This window comes from Oncorhynchus keta, chromosome 12 (genome assembly GCF_023373465.1).
Source record: "Oncorhynchus keta strain PuntledgeMale-10-30-2019 chromosome 12, Oket_V2, whole genome shotgun sequence".
NCBI classification, from domain to species: domain Eukaryota; kingdom Metazoa; phylum Chordata; class Actinopteri; order Salmoniformes; family Salmonidae; genus Oncorhynchus; species Oncorhynchus keta.
The window spans coordinates 19,090,123-19,116,018 of record NC_068432.1 but is presented as its reverse complement, the minus strand read 5'-3'; the positions used below and the strand labels follow the sequence as shown (position 1 = coordinate 19,116,018).

General features: G+C 44.3%; 1 protein-coding gene across 1 annotated transcript in view; it reads left to right on the top strand.

Annotated features, from left to right (window-relative positions):
* Positions 1 to 25,896, top strand: part of LOC118391774 (uncharacterized) — a 71,842-nt gene that overhangs the window by 27,345 nt on the left and 18,601 nt on the right. The window contains exons 5-10 of the mRNA XM_052457559.1: positions 7,252 to 10,723; positions 10,849 to 10,893; positions 12,130 to 12,245; positions 16,732 to 16,891; positions 17,433 to 17,572; positions 24,674 to 24,800. Of these exons, the coding sequence (XP_052313519.1) occupies positions 7,252 to 10,723; positions 10,849 to 10,893; positions 12,130 to 12,245; positions 16,732 to 16,891; positions 17,433 to 17,572; positions 24,674 to 24,800 (4,060 nt within the window). The remainder of the gene's footprint in view (positions 1 to 7,251; positions 10,724 to 10,848; positions 10,894 to 12,129; positions 12,246 to 16,731; positions 16,892 to 17,432; positions 17,573 to 24,673; positions 24,801 to 25,896) is intronic.

The window sequence follows — 25,896 nt, the reverse complement described above, 5'->3', positions numbered from 1 at the left end:
CTTCCTTTGCTGTTGTTCTGGGATTGATTTGCACTTTTCGCACCAAAGTACGTTCATCTCTAGGAGACAGAACGCGTCTCCTTCCTGAGCGGTATGATGGCTGCGTGGTCCCATGGTGTTTATAATAACAAGGTACCTTCAGGCATTTGGAAATTGCTCCCAAGGATGAACCAGACTTGTGGAGGTCTACAATTCTTTTTCTGAGGTCTTGGCTGATTTCTTTTGATTTTCACATGATGTCAAGCAAAGAGGCACTGAGTTTGATGGTAGGCCTTGAAATACATCCATAGGTCCAATATTGACTCAAATTATGTCAATTAGCCAATCATAAGCTTCTCAAGCCATGACATCATTTTTTGGCATTTTCCAATCTGTTTAAAGGCACAGTCAACTTAGTGTATGTAAACTTGTGACCCACTGGAATTGTGATACAGTGAATTATAAGTCTGTAAACAATTGTTGGAAAAATGACTTGTCATGCACCTAACCAACATGCCAAAACTGTTGTTTGTTAACAAGAAACATGTGGAGTGGTTGAAAAACAAGTTTTATTGAGTCCAACCTAAGTGTATGTCAACTTACGACTTCAACTGTATAAAGCCCTTTTACAAAAAGTCCCACTATACCAAACATCATTACTAAACTTTACACATATGATTTACCACACCCGGTCTCAGGGATGGCCAACTCTGGAAATTCATTTTGTCTCTAATGAGTTAGGTAAATCAGCTTTTAGTTTTCTTGCACCTTTATTAAAAAAAATATCTTTAAAATATTCTTAAATTTGATGTTCGGGTGCCTCTAGGGCAGGGTTCCCCAACTGGCGGACAAATTTGGCCCGCAGGTGGTTTTATTTGGCCCCCCCAAGGTTTCTGACCTCCCCAATAACAACAAAAAATTGTTGGTGTTACGTCCGTCGTTAGGAGACCAAGGTGCAGCGTGGTAGGCGTACATTTTACTTTATTTTTAAATGACACAAAAAAATAAAAAATACAAACAACGTAAAGTTCTGTAGGCTCCACAGCAACTATGCAAAAACAAGATCCCACAAACTAGGGTGGAGAACAGGCTGTCTAAGTATGATTCCAAATCAGAGACAATGATAGACAGCTGCCTCTGATTGGGAACCCTACCCGGCCAACAAAGAAATAGAAAACTAGAATGCCCACCCAAATCACACCCTGACCTAACCAAATAGAGAAATAAAAAAGCTCTCTAAGGTCAGGGTGTGACAGTTGGACATTTAAAAAAACTGTAAAAACACCAGGAAATCAGCACCAAGTGATTTTTATTTGGGAAACCTGTTCCCAAGTAGTTCCACGCATATTAGAGGGACACGTGATCATATCCAAATGTAAGCAAGGTTTGAAGTTATTATGTTTTAGTCAAATATTATATCTGTTTGGGCTTCTTGTGGTCAATTTGCAGTCTACAAAATTTTTGTAATTATATTCCGGCCCCGGCCATCCACTCAAAGTAAAAAAACGGCCTGTGGCTCAATCTAGTTGTTGACCCCTGCTCTTGGGCAATTCAGAAAGCTGATTGAGGACCTTATTACTGATAAATGTGTAAAATTTTTGATGACATTGTTTTTCTTTCTGCTTGCATTTTGTATTTTGTATTTTTTTTTAAAGCCACGGCTTTTGTGGCACGATGGGTAACGATGCTTCGAGGGTAACTGTTGTCGATGTGTGCAGAGGGTCCCTGGTTCGAGCCTAGGTAGGGGTGAGGAGAGGGACAGAAGTAATACTGTTACATGTGTCAATGACAAACTCTCCAAACAACGTTTCCACTCCGAGAATCAAAACGGTAAATGACTGTAGGCCTAATTAATAATACAATTAATTTACAGATATTAATGTATCCAAATGACGGGGATTAACGGTACATTTACTACTGGTAACCTATGTAATGGGGAATTATACACAGTTATTTTTTATTTTACCTTTATTTAATTAGGCAAGTCAGTTAAGAAGAAAATCTTATTTTACAATAATGGTCTAACCCGGCAAAACCCTCCCCTAACCCGGACGACACTGGGCCAATTGTGCACCGCCCTATGGGACTCCCGATCACGGCTGGTTGTGTGATACAGCCCGGGATCAAACCAGGGTCTTTAGTGACACCTCTAGCACTGAGACACAGTGCCTTAGACCGCTGTGCCACTCGGGAGCCCCAAATGAAACAATAAATGTCCAAGAATTGGCTGGAGACAGCTGAGCGCATGCATTTTGGAGAGAGAATGCTATAGGCTATCTTTGCCAATCACCCCTCCCCTTCTTCTTGTCTCAACATTTAAAATGATACTCAAGACACATTATCTTCACACATAGTTGCGGATGTCAGTGAAACACATCTCAACTCAATAATCAGCTAGGCCTTTTGCCACACACGCTGCCTATGAAAGACTTCCTCGTTCCCCATTTCTCTCCTGTTCTGTTTGTTTTCATATACATTTTCTTTCGTTGTCCTCAATCCTAGTCATATTAGCAACCCATCTTAGTTGTGGCATCTTTAGATTCACCCTCTTTCTACATTTCTAAGGACATTTTTATTTCATTCATGTACCACTCACATCAGGTGCACTGTTTAGAATTGGTGTTTTCCCCCGAATTGCATTTTGGCAAATGTTTTAAAATAAAATGTTATTGTCTGCTTCATTACAGGTGTTACATGTTTTGTTAAGATGATTTACCGTAATGTAAATGTGATTTCTGTCATTTTGAACAGTGTGGGTGGACACCTTAATGGGTTACGCACCCAATGAATATGGATCCGGTATATTTCTCAAATGGCCGGTAAAATTTAAATGTAAAATTTCCCCGTCACCCTGACACAAACACACACCTGGCCTCTAAGCTCGTTATCAAACACTATTAGGTATGCAAAACTATACCGCCAACCCCTGCACTATTACATTTTCCACACAGTATATGTGAAAGTGATGGCTTATTGAACAAATCCAGTCATTAGGTGCCCATTGAAATGCATTAGCCTGTTGATTTCAATATGGATGGACAGCAAGGCAGATGGATGGAATTTAATTTCCTTAGAAAGATAACTGCCCCGCCCATCCATAGCCTAGAACAGGGATCATCAACTAGATTTTTCTTCTTCTATGTAATATTTTTTGAATACTTGGGGGGCCAAATAAAACCCCCTGAGGGCCAAATTTGGGCCGTGAGTTGGGGGAACTCTGGCCTATAGCCTACTCTATTTAATTGATACCACATACCTATTCTTGCACGCCCATCTAGGAGAGAAGAGGTAGGCTACTGAACTTGAAGCAGCAATAAGGATGAGAGCATACACTTGCACTTTCTCTTGAGCTACATTTTACATATAGGTTTAGGCTTGGGCGGTATCCAGATTGTCATACCTTCATACCGACCTTGTGCCATACAAGGATATTCGGTAATACCAGCACTGAACACAAGGGGACGCTATTTTCAGACCCCACTGAGCATTTTTAATCCGAAGGTTAGCTATGTAAAATCCCATAGAAAATGCTAACCAAGGGCCTCCCGGGTGGCGCAGTGGTTAAGGGCGCTGTTAAGGGCGCTGTGTTCGCGCCCAGGGAGGTCCGTGAGGTCCGTGGGGCGACGCACAATTGGCCTAGCGTCGTCTGGGTTAGGGAGGGTTTGGTCGGTAGGGTTGTCCTTGTCTCATCGCGCACTAGCGCCTCCTGTGGCGGTCCGGGCGCAGTGCACGCTAACCAGTGTGTACCCTCCAACACATTGGTGCGGCTGGCTTCCGGGTTGGATGCGCGCTGTGTTAAGAAGCAGTACGGCTGGTTGGGTTGTGTATCGGAGGACGCATGACTTTCAACCTTCGTCTCTCCCGAGCCCGTACGGGAGTTGTAGCGATGAGACAAGATAGTAGCTACTACAATTGGATACCACGAAATTGGGGAGAAAAAGGGGTAAAATTCCAACAAAAAATAAATAAATAGAAAATGCTAACAAAATGCTAACCAAAAGCTATCAAGTGCATTGCAAACTTTTTATACAGTATACATAGGTTTAGGCTTGGGCGGTATTTGTACCGACAGACATCCCAGCTCTTAAAGTTCTACAAGTAACTAAAAAATGCTACTCACAGTTTGCTGCACACACCAAACAAATATTAGGAAGAGAAAAAGAAAGAGGTGTGTAGAGTGAGAGAGGGACGAGATAGACCGGCAGAATTGTCATTGAAGGTGAAGCTGCTTTTCACTCGCTGGGTGAAGAAGTAGGCCAAACAACAATTATATTCATAGCACAGCAATTAACTACAGGAGAGTGGAGTTGCCACTCAGACGGCTGGGGCTGACGCTGGGGAACCAAATGAAATGAAAATAAATTAAATGGAGGATGTTGAGTTTTGTCCTGCAGGGATGTAAGAAGGGAAATGTAACAGCAAGGTTTGCAGAGGAGGGAAACATCCGAGTGCAACAAGGAAATAAATAACGCTACTTGATTAAATAGTGGATTGGAAAGCACTGTCTGGGCCAATAGTTATCAAACACCAGTGGATTCTCCTCATCGCACATACGCAATGTCCATGAGCTAGAAATAGAATGAGAGATGAAAGGGAGAGAGTGGGAGCGAGATAGAGGGGAAAGAGAGAGAGAGGAAGAGACATTGTTTTTCTCGGAGGGGGAGCTGCTGTTTGAGATAAGCCACCGACCGATAACTAAATACAGACCACAGCAGACCAGAAAACCCACAGCGTACACACACACACCAAAGGACATGCAGCATCGAGTCCGCAGACAGCATACCAGACATTCACACCACAGTCCATACACTATTGAATCCACATACACGACACACCATGAAGGACACCCATGTATACTTGTGTCATGAAGGCATGTTAAATGTATCTAGCTGCTACTGAAGGTCATTCCAACATTCCTACAAAGTATGTCATATTTGTGAGATGAAAATCACTGAAACTGAGGGGGAAACATTTCATTGCAATGTTTCACACTCATTCTGGCAACTATGCTGTACATGTTGTAGATGCTGACTTTTGATTGAAAATGAATGTTTTGTGTCACCTCAAGGCTCAAAACACAAGACCAGTTGACTTCTGAAAGTTGAGCATGACTTTGAAAGTCTTGTTACTGCAGGAGATGAACTAGTAGCTTATTTAGAAGCTTATTTTACGGGGCATTCTTTGACAATGGTTTCTTGTGATTCTGCCAGTTCTGTCATTGAGTCATGGTAATATGTAGGCTGGGTGTGTATTCAGGAAGCCAGAGAGAGCAGGATAATTGTCCAGTGCAGGCTAGGGTGCCTGGTTATTGTGTGGGTGGGTGGGTGGGGGCGTCTGGCTCTAGCTAAGCCCCCCTGGCAGCCAGTCAGTTACTGGTGCTAAGTAAGGGTGGGGAGGCTATGCATGGAAACACAGGAATCTTGATTCTTTGACACTAGAGCGTGCTTACGTGCTCACACACACACACACACACACACACTGTCGTCAGACTGATTCATACAGCACAGCATGTAGAGGGGAAATGTTTGTAATGATTCGTCCCTGTGCGTCCGAGATGCTGGCAGGGCAGGAAGAGCATCACTGGTTGGAATGGTTTCAGCCATTTGGCTGGGGAGCAGGAAGTGTGAGCATGGCTCATTTGCACAAATGAGCCAGCCTGGTTTCCCTTCTCGACACTGACTAGCGGTTCGATATCTATCCCTCTGCACTCTACAGACCACAGATCCATTTCAACATGAAGTCACATAGTCATTGGAAAACGTGTTGCAGTCTAGTGGCTTGAGCGGTTCACGCCCTTTAACAAGTGTGACAGCTGTCATTTTCCAAAAAAGAAAAGTAAATATACATGGTAGAATTTGACATGAAATATAGTGCTGGTCAAATAAAGACAGAGTCATGTTTTTGGCCCAAAGTATCCACTCCTCCCATGCCACACACCGCATCCTACACACTGTGACTTAATGCAACGTCTAGAAGAGTAATCTATCTGGGCTCCTGTCTATGATGCGTCAAACAAAGCCACAGTTTGTACACGGTGTCCTGTGGGGAGCTGTCACGATACACTGCTGCCCCTGGGGCCTTGGAGCCTGAAAGCTGACAGCCATCAAGACAATGCTACAGACAAACAATCAGCTTCTCATCAATGTACTGTATTTATAGTCCTCTTGAGAATCCAATCAGACCTTGTTGTTGTTATACCAAAGGCTTTTTTTGAGCTGGAGAAGAACTGATAGTGAAGAATAGAGCTACAAGGAAATATCTATAAATAAGTATCTATAAATAATAATATATTTATTTGAACTCGCTGCAATGTGGGGTTTCTTATTTTCATTCTGTAGAAGGACCCACTGAAGTGATTTATTGTGACAAGATCTTTGCGGCCATAAACCTCATTCATTTTTTATTAGTTGCATGGGTAACATCATGAAAACATGACTCAAATCAACCAAAATCACCTCATCACCTCATGACTCAGGCTGACTCATCCAATAAGTTGAACTCTAAAACGTTGTACCAGCCTGCTGTTTTTGTTGACATTGATTATTTAGTTAATCTCAGATACATTTTGTATTATCCAAGCCACTGTCACTCCTTATGAGATGACTAGTTTACTTTGTGGGAGATAACTGCAGGGGAGATAACTGCATCTATCTCCCCAGTAGTTTTCTTCTCTCACACCAACACAGGCAGCAATCCATTTTTTTAAAACAAAGCCAAGCGCTAATGTTGGTGTATCAGTTGAACACCATCTGGGGCGAGTTGGGGTGAGGACCAGCTGTGAGCTACTTTCTACTAAAGAGGGTGGGGAGGTCATTGTAAAGGCTGTAATTATTTGATGTGTGTTTCCAGGCAGGGAAGCTAATTGAAAACACTGAGCACAATTGTGTTTGGAAGGTAAAAGCCTTGAAAAATGCCTTTTCCCCCTGAACACCATTTATTATCTTTTTTGAAGCATTGTACTATTTGATTTCTCATCAAGCCCTTTGAAGGATTAAGATGGAGGAGGTGAAGGGAACAGAAAAGGTGCTGGTTGTGGGCTTGTCAAAGCTGGTAGATCTATGCATTGCTCTGGGGCATGCCGTATCTTTGTCCAGTAGCTCTCAATTAATATTTGATAAGGATGTTCTTGAACTGCTGTATGAGTGGCTGCTTTTTACACAACACTGCTTATATGCATGAATCCCCCCCCTCCTCACCCAAAGCAGCACTGGGTGATATGTGTGTCCTTGTCTGTATTGTTATGCACCTTGTTTCTCTGTGCATTATGAATAGAGCCTTGGAGGAGGAGGAGACACAGACGGAAGGCCACAGGGGAGGATGTGGAGAGGGCGAAGCAGCAGCAGACAGCGGCCCGTTGCGCGAAGGTGAGGCGGAGGTGGACGAGCAGCATCAGCGGCGGCTGGCCCTGGCCTGTCCGCCTGTGGTGACATACGGGACGTACCGTGGCCAGAGAGAGAGACGCAGGATGATGCAGAGGCACCAGGTGCAGGTGGACTTCCCCATCTCAGAGGGGGATGAGGCCCTGCATGAGAGGGATTCAACCTCAGGGGGCAAGGGCAGCCCCTTGGTTGGGGTGACACCCTCCACTTTAGAACTCACTATTTCAAAGCAGAGTGACATTCAGACCATATCGACCAATCAGATTAGAGCTCCAATCTCAGAGACTAATGAGAGAGGAGCTTGGACTTCCGAAACAGACTCTGCTGTTTTGAGTCCAACTGGACTTGGCTCTAGTCACATTCCACTAACAATGCAGACAGCAGAAAGGGCTGGGAGTCAAAGTGCCTTCCCTTTACACAGGGAGGCAGGCCTGCCTACTGTAGGAGCCCAGGCCAAGGACTTTCTCTCTGGGGCTGGCTCAGTCACAGGCACCCCTCCCCCTCCCGCACCCACAGAGGACTTTGTTGATGCCGGGACGAGTACAGCAGGCAGTGAGACCCACAGTGGGGAGCAGAGCCCGCGGGATAGAATCACTCATGCAGAGATGGCCAGTGAGGATACACACAGGGACACAGACAGGGACAGAGACACAGAGCTGAGTGAGCAGACAGAAACCTTATCTGCACACTGTGTCCAGACTGGGTCACCTTCAGTAGCTGCTGCGTGGCTCAGCGAGCCGCCAGGCACCGGGGGGACTGCTCAGCACACTCATCTGCCTGCTGCTGTTTCCGATGTCGATGGAAGCCAGCTGGCTCCGCAACCCATTTCACTGTCCGCCTCGCTTGCATCAGCGGACGAAAGCCAGGGACCCATGCCAGCAACTAGGCACTCCGATTCTGGGGACGCATTGGATTCAGGCACTGGTGCTGGACTGGACTGCTTTGAGTCAGGGGAGGAGGAGGGGGACGTTGGTCCTTCCGACGATCTGTTTGGCCAGGCCCTTCATTTGGAGTCTAAAATGATGGTGGATAACATTGTGAGGAATGCTCTAGCGGCCCTGGAGAGAATAGAATCCTCTGAGTTGGAGGGGGATGAAGCGTTCCAGAAGGCCAGTGAGGAGATTTACCTGGTCCTACCCGCAGGACGAGAGGAGGAGGGCATGGAGCAGTCCTTCGAGACGGATAAGCTCCTGGAGGTAAGGCCTTCAGTGAGGGGTGATGACAAACACCCCTCAGCCTTCCCAGCAGAACAGACCCTCTCGTTGAACCCTAACCCTCTGGCGGAGGGCCCCAGGTCTACCCCCTCCTCGGGGTACGAATCTATCGCAGGCTCGGACACTGACATCAGGAGCAGCCCTGGGCCGGCCTGTGAGAGCATTGCACCCACCATCTGTGTCTCAGACCACAGACAGGGAGAACACTGTGCCGAGGGGACCCCAGGCACCGGTCACCAGTTAAAGGTCAAAGGTCAACAGCTAATGGATGCTAATGCTAATGAGCATCCACAAGGGGAAGAGGATTCCCAGCCAAACGGCGCTATCACATCTGAATACAATGGCAATAAGCACCGGGGAGATGTGTTGCCTCGCTTGAGTGGTGGAGTGTCCCACGAGAAACCAGGTATCCATGGTGATGGTGGGGATATTATTCAAATAACGAGAGGGAGTCATAAGTATGAGTCTGTCTCAGGGAAAACAAATGAAAACAAAGATCAGGTGCTCGGCACTTCAGGGGACAATGGTTGTAACGCGGTGCTAGGCGTTAAAGAAACACAGGTAGGAGACAGAGTAGTCCACGTAGCCAAAGATGATATCGAAAGCAATAGACATAGTCCTAAACAAGATGGTAAGGCTCAATATGGTCCTGTTTCTGTGTCCAATAACTCTGAAAGTCCTAATAAGCTCAACAGCACTCTGAATGACAATACTTCCTTCAAAAACCAAACAGCATTTCCTGAGACTGATCTGCTTAGGAAAGGTTCCAAACCTGAAGCTAAGGGCAATTCTGAGACAGACCTTATGTCAGTCAGACCAAAACACGCCCAAAACTCCCTACAACCATCTCAAGTCAGACATGCTAAAGGGTTGAGGCCTATTGCCTGTATAACTCTTCATGATGAAGACCAAGAGAGCGGTCCTGAAATAACGCTGAATGTTCCTCAGACTGAGACCAATGGGTCGAATGGCACTATGGTCAGTGGGGATCAAGGCTTTGTCCTGGTTGAGACTTACTTAGCCTCTGTAGTCTCAGAGGGCTCTGACTCTGGAGGTGAGGAGGATGGGGCCGACAGCAGACCCACAGGTACCATCTGCATGGACCCTTCTTCCTCAAGGAGACTCCCCAAGGACCTGAGCACCTCAGAGGGCCTTGTGTCTAATTCAGCCCCTGGCTCCGGTAACGAGGACATGCCACAGAGGAGCTCGGTGAGAGCATATCGCTGCGATGTCTCTCCGCAACAGCAGAGTCAGGACTCAGAGACGCCAGGACACAGTGGTGCAGGTTCAGCAGCTGCAGCTATGGCAGGGTTTCACCAGGACCTGAGCAGCAGGCTAGCTGGGCTCCATGCTACAGGGGCTACGGGAGGCCGGCGAGCCCCAGCCCTGGAACCTCTCCTCCCCCTCCTCCCAGTCCCCCAGCTTGCCTTCCATGACATGGAGGTGAGCGTTTTTTCCATTATCGACGAGGAAGAGGAGACTGATGCCGTGTTTGTCAATGACACAGGCCCCATGCTGAGCCCCACAGCGCGGCGGGCCAAGGCCTATCCCTTCTCTCTGTCGCCCATCGTGGAGGAAGACAGTCTCCGCGGCGAGGAAATGGTGGAGGGGGGCCTGTCGCGGGATGACAGGGGACTCATGGTGCCACCAGCCACAGAGGAGCTGAGGAGTCTGAGCGGAGGTGTGGGGATGGAGCAGCTGGCCTCGTCCTCCTCTCTGTCCATCCTGTCCCTGCTGCAGTCGGTCAGCGAGCGCCTGCAGTCCAGTGGCTACTCCGACACGGATGCAGACTTAGATGAGCCCTTCATCCCTCCTCTACGGCAGCCCCTATGGGACTTCTTTAACAGTGGCCAGGCGGAGGGTGAGGAGGGGGATGGCCAGGGAATGGATGGAGACCAAAGTAGCAAGCAGGAGGGCCCAGGCTCTCTGACACTTCCTACTGATCCATTTACTATGGGACCTCGAGAAGGGTATCCAATGGAGGACGTGAACTATCTGCCCACCCAAAAGCCTGCAGATTCGCCCATGAATCAGTATTTGAAATCAGCGCAGCCAGTGTTTCCAGAGCCTGATGATGACAACGGTGAACATCATGCCGAACTCATTCTGCGCCTCAGTGATAATAAGTGTCCATCCACAGCAACCGACATGGTAGGTTCAACAGCGACAGACATTTCTATTCAACAATGTTTTATGAAAAGCTCATTATGCAGCCTGACATTAAGAACATTAAGAAGTAATATATGCTAATATTTGACTTGTTTATATAATTTTAGGGGGAAAATTGGAGTTGTGGAAAGGTCATCCCAAGGCCTACTCTGGTGAGTTTCCATCTTTTACATGACTAGTACTTTCTCACTGTCACGCTCATTTCTGACCGCATCTTAATGACTGTCTTATTGTTTGAGGAAGTCTGCCTCCTAATCACTGTGCTGAATAGATTGGAGATGCCAGACTGCCTTTGAGCTGGACAGAACATTTCTCTTCTATTAGCTAATGATACCTCAGGCTATAGAAAGTAGGGCAGCAGCTCTTCTTTTTTTTCTTCGTTTAATCTCTTCCTAAGGCCTGTCATAAATGGAAATGAGATCTCAATTATGCAACTGCCTATTCATTGCTGTAAAACGCTATCCCATTTACTGATGAGGGCTGTAGTTTCTCAGGGTCTGTACAAAAGGAGTAAGGATCTCGTCAATAGCACTCTAATGACAAGTAAAACCACCTGCAATGCCAGTCTACATTCCTGTGGTCTAGCACTGTATATGTGGATTGTTTCATCCAAATAAAACAAATCAGGAATGGGTTTCCCCCACAAAACAACTTGTATGCAGTTTTGCATAGATTGTGAAGTTTATAGGCTCACAACACAGGCAGTGAACAAAGCACTGGGCGCCAAGGATTTTGTCTGCATTGTTGTTTCACACAATCACTAATGGAATTGCCTTGCAACCACACAACCAACCTTTTCTGTTCTGTTATCCGTGGTGAGAAAGTATTTGTTTTTAAGAATGAAACAAAGGGAGCAAACTATCAAGACTTGAAGCAAACTATCAAGAAGGAAGCCGTATTAAATCGGGCAGAGTCTTGTAGGCTGGTACGATTAACGGATGAAGAAACACAGCGTGTTAATTCTAGAAGAGGCAGTGTTTTATAATGACTGCTTAAGGTAGCTCGTGGGCTGGTTGGGGGATTAAGGGCCTCGCTCCCTTTTCCTCATCAGAACTAAGTCTAGAGGTGTCAGGCGTAGTCACTCAGCACCGGGCTCCATTCTGGAAACCCTTCCCCTCAAGCTTTTGAAACCTGACTGTGTTGACACGCACCCAGCTTATCATGAAAACAACACCAAACCGCCACAGTTCAGTTGTCACTCGAATATGAGGAAACTTTGAAAAAGCATGACTTTGAATTATTGTTTGTTTCCCCTGTATTGAGTCAATAAGTCAAACTCTGTTTAAAGATCATTTGCGGAGGTTGACTGTCAGACTGCGTCTATTTTACAATACAGCCCACGTGTTGCTCTCTACATTTTCCGAATGACTTCCTCTCTGTTTCTTCAGATGAACATCTTTGATGGTGTGACATTCTCTGGGGAGAGGCGGACTATCCACTCAGACCAGGAGGATTCTGGGATGGTGTTTCCCCAGGGTGCCTCTGTGCGAGTCTTGGGAGGATGGTAAGAGGACCTTTAGAGCAAGTGGACTTCTTTTTAAGGTTGCTCACTCCTAAAACAGGAAGGATGCTCTTTATGAAGTTGTATATGCATCTTTGAATGACCAACATTCTAGGCTTCCAGAAGTGTTTCTGTCGGATCAAGGCCTAGAGTTTGGTGAAGCAGGTAGTTGAAAATCTGTCAAACTTGTATAAGTCCCCTGTAAAATAGCCCACCTGGTTCAGAAGGAGCCAGCCCTTCATCCTCTACTTTGGACTAAAACCCCTGTCTCATCCATTCCCTACCTGACTCATGCACGCTCACTGAAAAATAGCCTTATTATTACTGAACATGAGACTTAGGAAGTGTAGCTTATGTCAAATCAGAACATTTAGTTTAAATCGTGATTGATTCCTCTGAGCCTCCATATGTTCCTTCCCACTGTGGTGTGTGTGTGGGGTGGGGTGGGGGGGGGGTAAATCTCCTGGGCTGGTGGTGACAGACGGTGATTGGGTAATTTATCGCTTTTCGCTCCCATTGATAGACCTGTCTGTTGATTAATCTGCCCTCGCAAGACCTTCTTTTAATGTGACACATGTTCCATCATCAAGCCACAAGCCAATCGCATTGTGAGGCGGTACTGTTAATCATAAGGGTTGCGTACTAAGCCACACAAACACTGCCGTCACTGCACTGGTGCGATGGTGCGCCGATGCTACATTTAATATAGGAAAAACACTGTACATCAATGTACTATCAGCTCCATATTATCTTACTACTGCAGTTGGAAAAAGACGGTGCTTCCATTTATATTTCATGATGGAAAAGCTAAAAAGCATTCCTATACAGTGCCTTCGGAAAGTATTCAGACCCCTTGACTTTTTCCACAGTTTGTTATATTACAGCCTTATTCTAAAATTGATTAAATGGCTTTTTCCCCCTCATAAATCTACACATAATATCCCATAATGACTAAGCAAAAACTGTTTTTTTTAAGGCATTTTTGCAAATGTATTACCAATAAAAAACAAATATTACATTTGCATAAGTATTCAGACCCTTTACTCAGTACTTGGTTGAAGCACCTTTGGCAGCGATTACAGCATTGAGTATTCTTGGGTATGACGCTACAAGCTTGGCACGCCTGTATTTGTGGAGTTTCTCCCATTCTTCTCTATCGCGCCCAGGCTCTGTCGTAACCGGCCGTGACCGGGAGGTCCGTGGGGCGACGCACAATTAGCCTAACGTCATCCAGGTTAGGGAGGGGTTGGCCGGTAGGGATAATCCTTATCTCACGTCGCACTAAGCGACTCCTGTGGCGGGCCGGGCGCAGTGTGCGCTAACCAAGGTTGCCAGGTGCACAGTGTTTCCACATTGGTGCGGCTGGCTTCCGGGTTGGATGCGCTGTGTTTAAGAAGCACTGCGGCTCGGTTGGGTTGTGTATCGGTGGACGCATGACTTTCAACCTTCGTCTCTCCCGAGCCCGTACGGGAGTTGTAGCGATGAGACAAGATAGTAGCTACTAAACAATTGGATACCACGAAATTGGTGAGAAAACGGGGTAAAATTTTAAAATATATATATATTTTTTTATTTTTTTATTTAAAAACTCTTGTCAGGTTGGATGGGGAGCGTTGCTGCACAGCTATTTTCAGGTCTCTCCAGAGATGTTCGATCGGGTTCAAGTCTGGACTCTGGCTAGGCCACTCAAGGACATTCAGAGACTTGTCCCAAAGCCACTCCTGCATTTTCTTGGCCATGTGCTTAGGGTCATTGAACCTTCTCCCCAGTCTGAGGTCCTGAGTGCTCTGGAGCAGGTTTTCATGTTCATTCATCTTTCCCTCGATCCTGACTAGTCTTCCAGTTTCTGCTGCTGAAAGACATCCTCACAGCGTGATGCTGTCTCCACCATTCTTCACCGTAGAAATGGTGCCAGGTGTCCTCCAGACGTGACGCTTGGCATTCAGGCCAAAGAGTTCAATCCTGTTTTCATCAGACCAGAGAATCTTGTTTCTCATGGTCTGAGAGTCTTTAGATGCCTTTTGGCAAACTCCAAATGGGCTGTCATGGGCCTAAAGTATTGGCTTCCGCCGAGGCACTCTACTATAAAGGCCTGATTGGTGGAGTGCTGCAGAGATGGTTGTCCTTCTGGAAGTTTCTCCCAACTCCACAGAGGAACTCTAGAGCTCTGTCAGAGTGACCATCGAGTTCTTGGTCACCTCCCAGACCAAGGCCCTTCTCCCCTGATTGCTCAGTTTGGCCGGGCTGCCAGCTTAGGAAGATCCTCGGCGGTTCCCAACTTCTTTCATTTGAGAATGATGGAGTCCACTGTGTTCTAAGGGACCTTCAATTCTGCAGAAATGTTTTGGTATGCCTCTGCACAATTCCGTCTCGGAGCTCTATGGACAATTCCTTCAACCTCGTGGCTTGGTTTTTGCTCTGACATGCACTGTCAACTGTGGGACCTTATATAGACAGGTGTGTGCCTTTCCAAATCCTATCCAATCAATTGAATTTACCACAGTTGAACTCCAATCAAGTTGTAGAAACATCTCAAATATGATCAATGGAAAATGGGAGCTCAATTTCGAGTCTCATAGCAAAGGGTATGAACACTTATTTAAGTAAGGTATTTCTGCTTATACATTTTAATTACAAAACAAAATAAAGTTTTCACTTTGTCTTTATGGGGTATTGTGTGTAGATTGCTGAGGATGTTTTTTTATATTTTTTTATCCATTTTAGAATAAGGCTGTAACATGACAAAATGTGGAAAAAGTAAAAGGGTCTGAATACTTTCCGAAGGCACTGTATACTAGAAATAAGTTTAGTTGTTAATATTCATATCATGCTGCGCTAGGTTGAACTAATGCACATGACAGTATGTCTCTATGCCTCTCTGCCAGAGGCAGAGCAGGTTTACATACAGAGAAGCCTGGTAGATGTGTGCTATGCTGTAAGATTGCTCTCATATTTAATGGATGCAGAACGAGAAACCTTCAGTCTCGCAAACATGTTCTGCCGCCGTGTGCTTTTTGTCAAACGACTCACGCAAAGACAGGCTCACTCGACTCTGCTCGCCATCACTAGTGAAAGTTTGGTGCCTTACGCAACATCTCATGCGTAATGGATGGGCCCACCTTCTATTTGTGTACTAGTACGTTGGCTCAGCCACCCTATCCCTAGTCCTGTTGTATTATTTACACCAAACCGTCATTCCCGAACATAAAGTGGGAAAGGCAAAGCAGCTTTCAGACCATGTGAGTGGGAGCTCTCTCCCCTGTCCACAAGAGTGGTGGAGAGAAAGAAAGCGAATCACGTTGCAGCTTCATTGTTGTGCTTGTGTGTGTTCTTCCCCCATCCACTTCTCAGGTTAACCAACCGACTGGCATCCCATTGTTCCCTCTACAGTCCACAGAGGAAGTAATGTGTACAACTGCTTCGTCCTTCCCCAACTAGTTTTGCTTTGCAGTACAAGAGCTACTTTACAGGTTGACTTATTCAAGTTCAACAGATTTTCAACTACCTGACTCAGCAAACTCCTAGTCGTTCTGACAGAACCCCTTCTGGACACCCAGATTGTTGGTCATTCAAAGTTTTGAATTCAGTTCAAGTTCATCAGTGAAGGAGTGAGCCACATGGTTTCTCCTACATGCTAGTTATGAGGGATTTGACTTTCTCGTGAGATGCTTCCTCCTTGGGCTTCAACCCAGCAGCCTATCCTATCAGGAGCTATTGATCTCTGTCTCTCATGGTGGATGTATAATCAGTGAAAGCCTTTTAGGAGAGTCAATATAGGCAGATTCCTACCGCTTCAAAGCAGTTCCTGACCATCCACATAGATTATTTATGGAAGGGGACAATGATTAACATGGGAAAAAGTCCCTGAAAATACTTGTTTATGGGCTACTGGCGACACAAACACACACACACACACACAATAGTGTTGTTTACACTGCACACATCACACCGCTGTGTTATTTTCAGAATCCACAATATTTGTTGACTTGGAAAGTTTAACCCCAGATAAAAGGCAGTGTTGCGGTCAAGTCTCAGCAGGGATATTGAACTATTGAAGGACTCTGCTTAGTTTCCCCATGCCCCCTACTGTGAGCTGTGGGTCTGTCGTTCAGGGGCATGAGTAAGCAGCTTTTAATATTTCAACAGAAGAAAAAAAACATTTGTGATTGCCAGATTGATTTCCATTACTGTCAGCACAGTGCTGTAATATTCTCTTCGACGTGTAACGTTAATCACCAGCTGTTGTTGTGTTGGGTGTGTGTCTGTACTGGTAGGGTGTGAAGGGGATCTTTGAATTCTAGGTCCTGTCACCAAGGTTTCCATGGCAATGCCCCTGCTCTGTTTGTGTGTGCTCTGTGCGATCAGTTGGTGGCTGGCGTCTCTTTTTGTGCTTAGTGAGAGAGAGAGAGAGAGAGAGAGAGAGAGAGAGTGTGTGTGTGTGTGAGATTGAATTGGGTGCTCACACAGTGTGTGTGTGTGTGTGTCGTAGTTGGCTTCTGTACCTGGAGCCGGGGTTCCAGGGCCCCTGGGTGCTACTGGAGGAAGGGGAGACGGTACTGAGCCACCAACTGGGCCAGCAGCAGGCCAGCCAGGGGATAAAGAACAAGCCCACCAGCATTGCCATCGGCTCCATCAGAAGACTAGTGAAGGTGAGTATATTTATTACCATTAAATTACAGTGTCAAGTGCCATTAGTGATTTCCCTCCAACATTTCTATTGGGAGACAATGATTCCATTATTTACACCTCCCAGTAGCCTCCGATTTCAGTCAATCATAAATTGTATTAATTAATCCTCCATCTAAATGGCATGGCTTGAATAGGATTTTGTAGTTTTCAACTAACCTGTCACTGTTACAAATAGAAGAGAGACCAGTTGTAAAGTGAACAGTGTAGCCAAGCTGTAATCTCAAAGGATACAACAGGGGGGAAATGCCGAAAAGCACAGAGTTGGAAGGACACTGAAGCTTTGGTAGAGGGCCAGGGTCTCTCTGTCTATCCCTCCTTCTTTCATTCTCTCCTCTATTTCTCTGACTTTCTCTCTCTCACTCTCTTTCTTCCTCTCTATCTTCCCCTCTCTCAGCCTTAGGCATTATAGTGGGGCCTGATAGAGTAGGGTTGATAGAGCGGTGTGTGGAGGAATGTCTCCACATGTTGAGGGAATGCTGTTGTGTCTCTCTCACCGTTCAGGATGACAGCACTCCAGAAATTCATCTGCTTCCGATCGGAGCGCCAGGAGGAGCCACGGAGCATCTCTACTCGAAAGCGGACATCTTGGGAACACGTGGTGGACCTATCCACCTGTCAAACCTGACTGTCAAGTCTGGCTGGTGAGGAGCCCTATCCTATTCCTAGCCTGTTAGTGGTAACTGTGTAGAGGAACTCACTGCCATTGTGTGAGAGAGAGCTTCAGTAGCTACAGGCTATATAGGCTCAAATAGGAAGCGCCATCATTGCTAAAACAACGGGGGAAATTACTCATTGAGAAGACGTGTCCTTGCCAACCGGCGTCTATATTGTTTCTACTGAATTTGGGTGGATTGTTCTCTGCTAGCATGCACCTGCTAGGAAAGTCAATTTCCTGCTCAAAGTGTTTATAAAGCACACACATGGGGTATTACAGGAATGTTTAAGAGAATAGGGTGCTATTATAGAAGTAGTAGTGACGTCCAGTTCAGGAATGAACACTTAGAATTTAAGTTTTTGCATGACCCACTTCAGGGTGGAGGTAGTGAGGCAGCCTAGGTATTGAGGTAATTCCTCAATAAAGACTCTGTAAAACTTCACAAACACACCCGCATTTACAGTAGAAGAAAGGCACATTTAGGATCGGAATATGACTGCGATAGTATGATGCAGCAGCCTCTGATAATTCTGACTGATTGATGAACCAACAACAGTAAACATTAAATGTTTTGGAAGCATGCCAGGATTTACTCCAGGTCATTAGCCGTTTTACAAGATCATGCGCCTTTGTCAACATTGTGTGGTGTCCATTAAAATAGTTATATATTGTTCAAATACCACCTACTGCACGGTCTGCATTGAAGCAGATTGAAATATTACAAGGTCAAGGCATCTTGGTTGTTCCATATCAACAGATTTTCAATACAATATTTTTCCTCTCACAGAGAGATAAAGTGGTTTCTATTGTAGTGGAGATTAGTAACACTGACTGTATGACTTTGGACAAAGTATTGTTGTTTAAATATATCACAGTCACCAACAACAACAACATACCACACACACAATCACCAACAACAGCATAACACAATACAACATATACACAAAGCACACAAAAAATAGCAACAACAATGTCGAGGTCTTCTAAAAAATCATGTTACAATAAGCAGATTTTAAAAAATGTCACGGAATTCTACTAGTCATTACTCTTTTTTTACAATTACATTTTTTTACTTGTATTGTTTACAATTAGTTTTAATAGTTTTCCTGGCAAATAATGAAGCATCTTCCAAAAAAATAAGAGTGAAAATGTACTTTATACAGTGCATTCGGAAAGTATTCAGACCCCTTGACTTTTTCCACATTTTGTTCAGTTGCAGCCTTATTATGAAATGCATTAAATAATTGTTTCCCCCTCATCAATCTACACACAATACCCCATAATGACAAAGCAAAAACAGGTTTTTATATATTTTTGCAAATGTATTACAGATAAATAACTGAAATATCACTTTTACATAATTATTCAGACCCTTTAATCAGTACTTTGTTGAAGCACCTTTGGCAGCAATTATAGCCTTGAGTCTTCTTGGATATAACGCTACAATCTTGGCACACCTGTATTTGGGGAGTTTCTCCCTTTCTTCTCTGCAGATCCTCTCAAGCTCTCTCAGGGTGGATGGGGACCTTCACTGCACAGCTATTTTCAGGTTTCTTCAGAGATGATAGATCGGGTTCAAGTCCGGGCTCTGGCTGGGCCACTCAAGGACATGCAGAGACTTGTCCTGCAGCCACTCTTGCGTTGTCTTGGCTGTGTGCTGTCATGACGTGACTATCATTAATGTGATGACTGTTTCATCATATCAATTAACTATGTTTAGTTATTACGTGATTCAATTAATAATGTAGCAATTAACTCATTAGCAACCTTGGGGCACCAAGGAAAAAGTTATTTAAACGAGTTACTATCTCCCGACTTAAACTCTAAAAATATAAATATCTCTTATCTCTCAATAACAGTCGATTGTTAATTATTATTACCTCATATCAGTCTCATTCTGACCTCGTAAATCTGCACGAACCCTAGTCTAAATGATGATTCAGCGATACACAAATCGGCTTAATTATTTATTTACTTACTAACCAAATAATCACACAGAAATACATAAACACACACACAGTATAGGTAGAATTGATTACTAACATTATGCTTGTTACACAATGGAAAGGGGTGGGGAAAGAAAGAGCGGGAGAGACACGGAGGGACCCATCGTACATACAGTTGGAACTATGGGAATGGGAATACTTTGCACATGATTGACCGCTCATTTGAAAATAATTGCAATGTATATATTTACGCTTGTATGTCTTTGTCGTCTCTCTCTGTTGAAATCGCCCGGTCCGTCTATGGGGAGTCGTTCGACAGAAGTCTCTGGTTTGTCCACCAGTGGTCGCAATGTCCTTTGTAGTTGTAGTAGGCTACTTTGTCTCGGAGTGTTCGTTAGATTTGATCCTTCAGATGTACCACACGGTGGTCGGAGGGTAATGTTCTTCCCCTCGTCTTCGTTAGACTGGATCCTTCAAATGTCACCCACGCAGTGGTCTTTGGTTGAGTTTACTAGACTAAAGTACTTAAACAGCTGCAGACTGAATGTTCCGATGTTGTTGTTTTTCTTCTTCACTCGAGCGTTTCAGAGTCTTAACGTTTTATGGTCTGGTAGTTTTAAACCATTTCAATGTGTGGATGATCCTCACATTCTCTGGTCTCAATGGTTCATTATTCAGGGTACAGCTAGGACCACTTTACACACTGGCAGCAACCCGGCATGTTTCGGTCTCTAGAGGTTTTCTTCTTCACTCGTGTCGAGAGTTTCTACCCATTTCGTAACATTCAGCTCACGCTGTTGGTCACGTTGGTCTGTTGTAAATTTCATTAGGAGTCCTTTATAATCACTCTGGAAAAAGGGGCGTTCCATCCTTTTGGCATAATGTCTGTGCTCACGTGGGTGTGATTACTGACTGATTACAACTTTAAATGACAACAACTATCAAATTTAGAAGGCTAAAATCATAGTGCTATCTTTTCACAAGTAGTTTCATATTTAATCATATAAGTTTCACAACATTTAGATATAAATCTGATAACTGGGATGTATACATTTGTAGAGTTACCATTATCTTGCTATACCATCTTTAATGACATCACAAATCAACAAATGATATGACATAATTATTGTTTGGATCCTCACCAACCATTTCCCACATTCTTTATGTTAGAAACGTTGTTACATTATCCACTTTTGGATGATGAAGTTTTGGCTGCAGATTATCTCTCTACACACATCAGATTTCTTTGTTCAATACTGCAGGTCCAGAGAGAGAAAGTTTACAACCGGTCGTTAAAGTCATAAACCCCCCCTTCCTCTCTGGTGGGAGAGAGAGGGGGCTCTCTTTGATCCTCACACAGGAGGGAAAGTCATGACAGTGCTTAGGGTCGTTGTCCTGTCGGAAGGTGAACTTTCACCAAAGTCTGAGGTCCTGAGCGCTCTGGAGCAGGTTTTCATCAAGGATCTCTCTGTACTTTGCTCCGTTCATCTTTCCCTCGATCCTAACTAGTCTCCCAGTCCCTGCCGCTGAAAAACATCCCCACAGCACGATGCCACCACCACCATGCTTCATCGTAGGGATGGTATTGGCCAAGTGATGAGCGGTGCCTGGTTTCCTCCAGAAGTGACTGTCAGAGTGACCATCAGGCTCTTGGTCACCTCCCTGACCAAGGCTCTTCTACCCCGATTGTCCAGTTTGGCCAGGCAGCTAGGAAGAGTCTTGGTGGTTCGAAACTTATTCCATTTAAGAATGATGGGGCCCACCGTGTTATTGGGGACCTTCAATGCTGCATAAATGTTTTGGTACTCTTCCCCAGATCTGTGCCTTGACACAATCCTGTCTCGGCTTGGTTTTTACTTATATAGATCCTAATATAGACAAGTGTGCGCCTTTCCAAATCATGTCCAGTGAAATGAATTTACCACAGGTGAACTCCAATCAAGTTGTAGAAACATCTCAAGGATGATCAATGGAATCAGGATGCACCTGAGCTAAATTTCGAGAGGCTCAAAGTAAAGGGACTGAAAACATATGTAAATAAGCTATTTCTGTTTTTATTTTTTAATATATTTTTGCAAAACTATTTTAAAAAAAACAACATTTTGCTTTGTCATTATGGGATATTGTGTGTAGATGAGGGAAAAACAAATTTTCATCAATTTTAAAATAAGGCTGCAACATAACAAAATGTGGAAAAAGTGAAAGGGTCTGAATACTTTCTGAATGCACTGTATATACAGTGTGAGTTCTCAATGTACACTGAGTATACCAAACATTAGGAACACCTTCCTAATATTGAATTGCCCTCAGAACATCCTCAATTTGTCGGGGTCATGGACTCTACAAGGTGTCAAAAGCGTTCCACAGGGATGCTGGCCCATGTTCACTCCAATGCTTCCCACAGTTGTCAAGTTGGCTGGATGTCCTTTGGGTGGTGGACCATTCTTGATACACACGGGAAACTGTTGAACGTGAAAAGCCCAGCAGCAGTGCAGTTCTTGACACAAACCGGTGTTCCTGGCACCTACTACCTTACCCCGTTCAAAGGCACGTAAATCTTTTGTCTTGCCCATTAACCCTCTGAATGGCTCACATACACCATCCGTGTCTTTAACCTGTCTCCTCCCCTTCATCAACACTGATTGCAGTGGATTTAACAAGTGACATCAATACGGGATCATCGTTTCCACCATGCAGGCCTATGCAACTGGAGGCCTAATTAAACATTTACTCACAATCTATGTCGTCAATATTATGTTGATTGATTAATTCCAGTTAATAATTGTCTATTGAAAAGGTATAGGCAGCCAAGCCAGCCCAAGTTTGATTTATAAACCAAATTTGATCACATTCACATTTTCTCCTGACAAACAAATAGACTATAAATACGTAACGTTACAAATTTGTTTACCCTGACCAGATGGACAGCGCACATATGCTGTATGCAGCTTCTATTATTAGTGGCCTATTAGTTGATCAGACTGAAAAATCGTCTCGTTTTCATCCCGTACAGCATGTCAGATCTCTGGTGTTTAGGTTTGGCATAGGCTGCTGCAACATTTATGTAAAGAGTTTTTTCTTGTGTCTGTTCGGAGTCAAGCTCTCTTTTTAATCTCACTTTTAAAGGATGATGCGATCGAAGTGATCAAATCATTCTGAATTGATTTCGGCGCCCCAGAGAAGAACTTCCATATGCTCAGCATGTAAAGCACCGTAATGAGCAATTACCTCTGCAAGCTCCTGGTAGTTGCCCTTTTTATCTGAACTTTCCCTGTCATCGTGCCCTTCAGTAAAAGCCAACTCTTGCCGATAAGCTGCTTGTGACCTTGTTTCTTCTTACCTTCTTGTTGTTGTTGCGCAGTTTGAATATGCAAACGTTCGTCCATTTTCCAAGGAGCTTAAATCTGATCAAATCAAATGTTATTGGTCACATACACGTGTTTAGCAGATGTTATTGCGAGTGTATCGAAAGGCTTGTGCGTCTAGTTTCGACAGTGCAGCAATATCTAACAAGTAATATCTAACAATTTCACAACAAATACCTAATACACACAAATCTAAGTAAAGGAATGGAATATGAATATATAAGTATGTGGCTGAACAATGTCAGAGCGGCATAGACTAAGATACAGTAGAATAGTATAGAATACAGTATATACATATGCGATGAGTAATGCAAGATATGTAAACATTATTAAAGTGACATTATTAAAGTGATCCATTTATTAAAGTGGCCAATGATTTCAAGTCTGTATGTAGGCAGTAGCCTCTCTGTGCTAGTGATGGCTATTTAACAGTCTGATGGCCTTGAGATAGAAATGAAAAGGGTTCTTCAACAATTAATCCACAACATTGTTGTTGGCATTAGCTAGCCATTCTGGCTGAGAAAACTGCACTCTGGTAGATCGCTACTTGAAACTAAAGTCAGTTCAATATATTTCAATTTGGGGCCTCCCGAGTGGCACAGTGGTCTAAGTAGCTGTGAGAGAGAGATCCTGGTTCAAGCTCAGGCTCTGTCGCAGCTGACCGTGACAGGGAGACCTATGGGGTGCCGCACAATTGGCCCAGTGTCGTCCGGGTTAGGGGAGGGTTTGGCCGGCAGGGATGTTCTTGTCCCATCGCGCTCTATCAACTCCTGTGGCAGGCTGGGCGCAATGCACGCTGACACGGTCGGCAGGTGTATGGGGTTTCCTCCGACACATTTGTGCGGCTGACATTATAAGCGGACGTTATGTCAAGAAGCGGCGCGGCTGGGTTGTGTTTCCGAGTACGCACCGCTCTTGACCTTCGCCTCTCCCCGGAGTCCGTACGGGAGTTGCAGTGATGGGACAAGACTGTAACTACCAATTGGATACCACGAAATTGGGGAGAAAAAGGGGAAAACATTTTTTTTTTTCAATTTGCCTTCCTAACTCCACACAAAAATGAAGTTCTAAAACCAATTAAACATAATATAATCTACCTCCTCTGTCTCCTGTAGTTTGAAGAAGCTCATTTGAATTGAATGATATACTAAAAATGCTCAACTAATGCTTCACTCTCAATCTGCATCCAACATGTCACCAACTCACCAAGCTTCTCAACACACAGAACCTCCAAAATGCTCTGTGACACAACCCCAATACACCACACTAGGTTCGTTCTCTGAACCTAATCCTATGATTGGATGGACAACATGTCAGTTCATATTGCAAAAGCTATGATTGGTTGGAGGACGTCCTCCGGAAGTGGTCATAGTTACCATGTAGGTCAAAATGGAAGTAGCCTCCTAGGTTTTGTATTGAAGTCAATGTAGCCGGAAGAGGATGGGAAATAGCTGTCCTCTGGCTGCACAATGGTTCTAGCGAAACATTTTGTTTTAATCAGGTATTTGGTGATGTGAATATATTTTGTGTAGTTTTATCGAAAAAAGATAACTTTTTTAATGTTTCATTATTTAACACTGAGTAACTCACTGAGTAGGATGGTCCTCCCCTTCTTGCTCTGAGGAGCCTCCACTGACATAAATGGATCAAGTTTACCTGTAACTTGAAAACAATGACACCAGATGCTTGTAACCAAGCATCTGCTTAGAAAACAAGAGAGATTAGATTACCTGGACCTCTCATTTATAATGCCTTAATCTTGTTTTTCCACCTTAGTTGGCTTGCCTATGACAACCCTGGTTTCCATGGGAACTATGCGATTATGGAAGCAGGTGGCTCCCCAACACCTGGCGCTGGTCATCCCCAGGTCGCCGCTGTGAGGTCACTGAGACCCCTCAGAATGGTAAGGTTTGACCAAGGTGACATCACTCCGAGTCATCTGACATTGCTTGGCTGTGGTCGGGTTTGGGCTCAATTCCACTTCAATGCTATCCATGCAGGAAAGGAATTTATATTTGATTTTGAAATTGGCACCGTTTTAGCCGATAAAATTAGCCCATAGGATTTCTTCAATGTAATAGGCTATGTTTCAATGTCTCTCAGAAGTATAAAGTGCCTTCAGAAAGTATTCACTCCTACTGACCTTTTCCACATTTTGTTGTGTTAGAACCTGAATTTAAAAAGGATCAAATTGATATTTTGTGTCACTGGCCTACCCCATAAAAATGAAAAGCTGAAATGTCCTGAGTCAATAAGTATTCAAGTATGACAAGCCTAAATAAGTTCAGGAGTAAAATCCTGCTTAACAAGTCACATAATAAATTGCATGGACTCACTCTGTGTGCAATAATAGTGTTTAATATGATTTTTTTAGTGACTAAATCAAATCAAAATCAAATGTATTTATATAGCCCTTTGTACATCACCTGATATCTCAAAGTGCTGTACAGAAACTCAGCCTAAAACCCCAAACAGCAAGCAATGCAGGTATAGAAGCACGGTGGCTAGGAAAAACTCCCTAGAATAGCCAAAACCTAGGAAGAAACCTAGAGAGGAACCAGGCTATGAGGGGTGGCCAGTCCTCTTCTGTCTGTGCTGGTTGGAGATTATAACAGAACATGACCAAGATGTTCAAATGTTCATAAATGACCAGCATGGTCAAATAATAATAATCACAGTAGTTGTCGAGGGTGCAGAAAGTCAGCACCTCAGGAGTAAATGTCAGTTGGCTTTTCATAGCCGATCATTAAGAGTATCTCTACCACTCCTGCTGTCTCTAGAGAGTTGAAAACAGCAGGTCTGGGACAGGTAGCATGTCAGGTAGCACGTCCGACTACCTCATGTCTGTACTGCACACATACAATTATCTGTCAGGTCCCTCAGTTGAGCAGTAAATTTCAAACACAGATTCAACCACAAAGACTAGGAAGGTTTTCCAATGCCTCACAAAGAAAGGCACCTGTCTGCTTTAAAAAAAGCATTGAATATCCCTTTGAGCA